Below are 6,867 nucleotides of genomic sequence, written 5' to 3'. Positions count from 1 at the left end.
TTTATCCTCTACGGACACCGTAGGAGATCATATGATCAGGCGCTCCTCCCCTCCGTTTGTTTTCGCGGAAGTAAAAATTATCAATGTGGTAGCTAGCTAACTAACATTTGTCTTTCCGACTGAAAATTATCTTTAGAAACATAACACTAGTCAGATAAAATGTTGTTCCAGGAGAATATGACTAATTGTGCTACTTTTCAAACCAAATTAAGCTCAGTTATGGATGTGTTGGCCAAAACTGCGGTGGCAGAAATAAGTAAAATGTTCGATGATGGGTTTGCTGTTTTACGCTTGGAAATGTGCAGAAGAGAAAATGAAATTGAAACCTTGAAAAGACAATTATTGTTTATGGAGAACGAACGGCAAACGACGAGGTCCAAAACGCAAGAAGCAGGCTGTTCTTCTACATGCTCGTCATCTTCCAGCAGAACGGAGGAGGGACAGGGTGAGCCACATCCGGCTTACTGTACTCATAGAAATATAATTCTGAAATATGTTGCTGTAAATCTCAACTCAAGGGTCAATTCTTCAAAAATATATCAAATGCAGTAGGATTTAATCCTTTAGCACAATGCCTAACTACTGGAGCTAGGTTTCAGTTGTATTGTTTACTTTGTTAAATTGTGCAGTGCTCTCTCTATTGATTTTGACATACCAGTAACGTTATGCTTCTGACAATTCATTAAAACCTCCTCTTCAGGGTCCAAGGGGTCTGATGAGGATGCTAGTGAAAGGACTTCTTTTGAGCAGAACACCAGAGAGAAAAATGACCAACTGGATCGAAATAGACCACAGCCACATGCAGAAGAAGTAGAGGGGCTTGATGAACAGTACAGGTCTGGCCACAGAGAGAAGGGTAGTGGACTAGAGTTAGTGAAGAGAGAGCAAGTGGAGGAGTATGATGTTATTTCACTACATTCATCAGTAAGTGAACATGGCACAGAGAGATCAGATCATGAGGAAACTGAGTTTGCTGTGGATGAGAGAGAGAGTCAGCTCTGGGAGTCTTTAACAGAGCGCAACTGTGACTCGGAGGGTCCAGATTACCATAAGTGCACAGAACAATATCCACTGGATCAAGATACAGACATACAGCTCATTCAAAGTGCAGTGGAGGGTCTCGAAAGCATTCCATCGTCCGAGATGGGTGACATTAACAGAGTTATGAAAGAAGAGATGCGAGCACAGTCTGTTTGGAATGACAGAAGGACCCCTACAGATTTGGATCAGGCACAGCCAGGACAGCACAGAGAAACCATGCACCCAGAGAGAACCCAGGATGGGACAACTACCAGAGTGCCGTCAGACAAACAAACGCTAGCCAATGAGGGTGCAGGATATTCAAATGTTTGGCTAAACAGTGTATTTTCGCTTGCCCCAAATAGTTTTCACTCAGCAAAGGTATCCCCAAGGAGAACCCCAGCAAGAGAGAAGTGGTTTGTTTGCTCCTTTTGTGGAAAGAGCTTTGACCGGTTTGGTCACCTGGAGATGCATCAGCGGATTCATACGGGAGAAAAACCGTACAGCTGTGTCACGTGCGGGAGGTGTTTCGCTCAGCAGAGTAATCTCCGCACACACCAGCGAGTACACAGGGCCTCACAACAAAGCAAACTGTCTACTGATCGTTATCACCATGACTAGACAATTTAGAGCATCCTGGAGAAACCAGAAGCCCATCCCACACATTATGAAACACAACCTCATTGACAAACATTTTCTAATGAGAAGACCATCAAGACACTTGCATAAAGCAGCAGTGTGTTACTTTTGTCTTCCCATTCTATAAAGTGAGAGCAGTGAGACCCTACCACAACTGTTGCACTAGTGGTGCTTATATACTGTAGTGAGGGATCAGAGTTGCAGGTTTACAGCTTCCTGCTTGTAACCTTTTAAGGAATGCTTAAGAGGAGGATCTCCATCATCTTTAGGTTTTTGTAGAGCTATGCCAGACTAACACTACAATGGACATGCTTTTGTCAATGCATACATTTTTATGAATAAATGTGAATTCTCTCAAACTTTGAGCCCTTTCGTGTGTGTGGATTCTATAGGTGCCAGGATAAATGTTCAGGAGGGCTAACATCTGAAATGTTGCAGATAGAACTGACATGGATCCTTGATGTATATGAGAACCATATCTATTATACACAATGTATTTCTACATTTTTATACAGAACATTCTGTAACGTTGTACCCTACTGAATTCAACCCTTATTAATGTCTTAAGCCAACATGTTTGTGTGTGTGGGGGGGGTGTATTTACACTGAACGAAAATATAAATGCAACATGCAGTTACAGTTCATATAAATCAGTCAATTGATAAATTCATTAGGCCCTAATCTATGGATTTCACATGACTGGGAATCCAGATATGCACCTTAAAGTAAAGTAGGGGTGAGGATCAGAAAATGGGTCAGTATCTGGTGTGAACACCATTTGCCTCATGCAGCGTGACACATTTCCTTCGCATAAAGTTGATCAGTCTTGATTGTGGCCTGTGGAATGTTGCCCCACTCAATGGCTGTGCGAAGTTGCTGGATATTGGTGGGAACTGGAACACGCTGTCTTACACGTCGATCCAGAGCATCCCAAACATGGTCAATGGGTGACATGTCTGGTGAGTATGCAGGCCATGGAAGAACTGGGACATTTTCAGCTTCCATAAATGATGTACAGACTCTTACGACATGGGGCCGTGTATTATACTGAAACATGAGGTGATGGCTGAGGATGAATGGCACGACTATGGGCCTCTGGAACTCGTCATCGTAGCTCTGCATTAAAATTGACATCGCTAAAATGCAATTGTGTTCGTTGTCCATAGCTTATGCCTGCCCATACTGTAACCCCACCGCCACCATGGGACGCTCTGTTCACAACGTTGACATCAGCAAAACGCTTGCCACACAATGTCATACACGCTGTCTGCCATCTACCCGGTACAGTTGAAACTGGCATTCATCCATGAAGAACACACTTCTCCCAACATGCCAGTGGCCATGGATGGTGAGCATTTGTCCACTGATGTCGGTTGACGCTGAACTACATTCAGGTCAAGACCCTGGTTAGGACGAAGAGCATGCAGATGAGCTTCCCTGAGACGGTTTCTAACAGTTTGTGCAGAAATTCTTTGGGTTGTGTAAACCCACAGTTTCATCAGCTGTTGCATCTGTGGCATTGTGTTGTGTGACACAACTGCACATTTTAGTGGCCTTCTATTGTCCCAAGCACAAGGTGCACCTGTGTAATGATCATGCCGCACACAAGACTAAAATCACTATAGTTCGGGCTAGGCCCCTTAGTTCCAGAGAAGGGAAATCTTAACGCTCCAGCATACAACAACATTCTGTGCTTCCAACTTCGTGGCAACGGTTTGGGGCAAGCCCTTTCCGGTTTCAGCATGACAATGCCCCGTGCACAAAGCGAGGTCCATACAGAAATGGTTTGTTGAGATCGGTGTGGAAGAAACTGACTCGGGTGCACAGATTCCTGACCTCAACCAGAACCCTGTTCAACCATAACCCAAAAGAGCTTTGGGACATCAGAACAGAGATTACTGACCTTGAATTGGACAAACAATTTTTCTTGAATGAGTCGGACGAGAGGGATTTACATCAGACACCCGAACAGGCCCTCATCCCTTTCATTCACAGGAGATAGAGACAGAGATTTCACGGAAGGAGATCGGGATGCCTTGTGAGGATCAGGCGCTCCATGCCAAATGTGCAACAAGAGGGGAAAAAAATTCTAGACCACCTTTACTCCACACAAAAAGATGCGTACAAAGCTCACCCTCCATTTGGCAAATATGAACATAATTCTATCCTCCTGATTCCTGCTTATAAGCAAAAATTAAAGCAGGAAGCACCAGTGACTCGGTCAATAAAAAAGTGGTCAGATGAAGCAGATGCTAAACTACAGGACTGTTTTGTTAGCACAGACTGGAATATGTTCCGGGATTCTTCCGATGGCATTGAGGAGTACACCACATCAGTCACTGGCTTCATCGATGACATCATCCCCACAGTGACTGTACGTACATACCCCAACCAGAAGCCATGGATTACAGGCAGCATCCTCACTGAACTAAAAGGTAGAGCTGCCACATTCAAGGTGCGGGACTCTAACCTGGAAGATTATAAGAAACCCTGCTTTGCCCCCCAACAAACCATCAAACGGGCAAAGCGTCAATACAGGACTAAGATAGAATCGTACTACACCGGCTCCAATGCTCATCTGATGTGGCAGGGCTTGCAAACTATTACAGAACTCCAAGGGAACCACAGCTGATAGCTGCCCAGTGACACAGGCCTACCAGATGACCTAAATAACTTATATGCTCGCTTCGAGGCAAGAAACACTTAAAAATGCACGAGAGCATCAGCTGTTCGGGATGACTGTGTGATCACGCTCTTCTCAGCCGATGTGAGTAAGACCTTTTTAAAGAGGTCAACACTCACAAGGCAGCAGGGCCAGACGGAATACCAGGACGTGTACTCCGAGCATGTGCTGACCAACTGGCAAGTTTCTTCAATTACATTTTCAACCTCTCCCTGTCTGAGTCTGTAGTCCCTGTGCCCAAGAACACTAAAGTAACCTGCCTAAATGACTACCGACCCGTAGCACTCACGTCTGTAGCCATGAAGTGCTTTGAAAGGCTGTTTCACAACACCATTATCCCAGAAACCCTAGACCCACTCCAATTTGCATACTGCACCAACAGATGATGCAATCTCTATTGCACTCCACACTGCCCTTTCCCACCTGGACAAAAGGAACACCTACAGTTGAAGTCGGAAGTTTACATACACTTAGGTCAGAGTCATTAAAACTAATTTTTCAACCACTCCACAAAGGTTTAACAGCTGCACTACAGAGGGTAGTGTGTACGGCCCAGTACATCACCGGGACCAAGCTTCCTGCCATCCAGGACTACCAGAAGGCCCTAAAAATTCTCAAAGAATCCAGCCACCCTTGTCATAGATTGTTTTCTCTACTACCGCACTTCAAGCGGTACCGGAGTGCCAAGTCTAGGTTCAAGGGGCTTCTAAACAGCTTCTACCCCCAAGCCATAAGTCTCCTGAACATCTAATCAAATGGCTACCCAGACAATTTGCATTGCCCCCCCATCCCCCCTCTTTTACGCTGCTGTTGTAAGAGCATATTATAATTTTTTAAATGGTGGGGGGGCCCTCAGAACAGCCTCTCTAAGAAATTAATCGGGGCATGAACTCTACAAAGTGTTCCACAGGGATGCTGGTCCATGTTGACTCTAATGCTTCCCACAATTGTCAAGTTGGCTGGATGTAATTTTGGGTGGTGGACCATTCTTGATACACACGGGAAACTGTTGAGTGTGGAAAAACCCAGTAGCGTTGCAGTTCTTGACACAAACCGGTGTGCCTGGCACCTACTTCCATACCACATTCCAAGTCAATATTTTGTCTTGTCTATTTACCCTCTGAATGGCACACATACACAATATATGTCTCAATTGTATGACGGCTTAAAAATCATTTAATTCTTCAGTCAAAGACATTGGGGGGATTTTGAATTTTAGGACTCGTTTAGTAGACCATAGAAACACATTGAATAACACATTCATAAATGTCAAAATGGACAATAAAAAATGGTGGAATAAGAAACAAGGTTTTGAAGTGTCTGTCCTAAATCTAAGAGAGAACCTTTTTTTTACACAATTAATCCCTTTTTCTGGTAGGAACAAAACGACCTTACTTCCATTCGTTTTTTAAAAACCGGTACCACTTACTTTTAGAAAAGTCCCGTGACGCTTGTGGGGGTCGTAGAGCAAAATAACACCATCGTGTTCGTGAGAGTCTCCCCTTTCCATAGAATGGTCATAACCGTTTGGAGCTACAGACGTTTACGTGAGAAAACCGATTTTCGGGATGTGTCATGGTCTGCCAAACACCGCTCTAGCTCTGCCTCCTTTCAACGCAGATAAAGAAGTGCGACACTGGCGGATGTGGTGGATTGAGACGCATCCAATGCAAGAAAAAAAACATGTCTCTAGTTTAAACTGACAGGTTTTGATGGGGATTTTTTAGTTATGTAATTTAGATTTAACGCACCAATGAGTCAATCGACTCTAGGGGATTAACCTGTCTCCTCCCCCTTACCTACACTGATTTGAAGTGGATTTAACAAGTGATCGATCATAGAGATCAATTTGATTCACCTGGCCAGTCTATGTAATGAAAAGAGCAGGTGCCCTTAATGTTTTGTACACTCTGTGTAATTGTATATATTATTACCAACTTCAGGGGAATTAGACACAGGTCCTGGTGCAGCCCAACCTCCAGCCTAGGTTGGCCTAGATGTCACATAATGGGCACAGTACTGTATGAGTGTGTTTAAGGCATTATAGATGTACAGATGTAGGATCTTAATTTGAGTCAGTTTGCAACAGCAGGAAAATTATCCTGCAGCAACAGGAAATGTGAGTGAAGTGAATTATAATAAATGTACATTTTGTCAGGGTTGATACGTTTTTCTTAAGGGAAAATAAAGTCTACATTTCAAAGTGGAAATTACAAACTTCAGAAGCCTTTCAAAACCTCAAATACACTATAAGTAAAAAATGTCCTGCGTTGCATAAGTTGTCCTGCAACAGGGTGATCAAATTAAGATCCAACATCTGTATACTTAAGGTTAACTGTTACCAAGGTTATTTTTGAAAATATGTTTACGAGAAAAGTGTGCAGAGAACTTGCCGATCAGATCCTGGCCCTCAACAAATTCCCCTCCCAGGTGAGGCTGTGCTGATTGGTATGGGGTCCTCGAGGTTGTGGACATGGAATTATGTAGAAATAGACCAAAAATAAATGAAATTATATGTTTAAAAA

The 6,867-nt window shown here is 43.6% G+C and overlaps 1 protein-coding gene across 1 annotated transcript; it reads left to right on the top strand.

Moving 5' to 3' along the window:
• The first annotated feature begins 9 nt into the window (after positions 1–9).
• LOC127911009 (zinc finger protein 436-like) lies at positions 10–2,022 on the top strand. The gene is made up of 2 exons (XM_052476674.1): positions 10–445; positions 701–2,022. Exons 1-2 carry the CDS (start codon positions 160–162, stop codon positions 1,639–1,641), a joined length of 1,227 nt encoding a protein of 408 aa, XP_052332634.1. The 5' UTR covers positions 10–159; the 3' UTR covers positions 1,642–2,022.
• The last annotated feature ends 4,845 nt before the right edge of the window (positions 2,023–6,867 follow it).

This window comes from Oncorhynchus keta, chromosome 23 (assembly GCF_023373465.1).
Source record: "Oncorhynchus keta strain PuntledgeMale-10-30-2019 chromosome 23, Oket_V2, whole genome shotgun sequence".
In the NCBI taxonomy this organism is placed as follows: Eukaryota; Metazoa; Chordata; class Actinopteri; order Salmoniformes; family Salmonidae; genus Oncorhynchus; species Oncorhynchus keta.
Note: the sequence above shows the minus strand (reverse complement) of the source record. Positions and strands in the feature narration are given on the sequence as shown.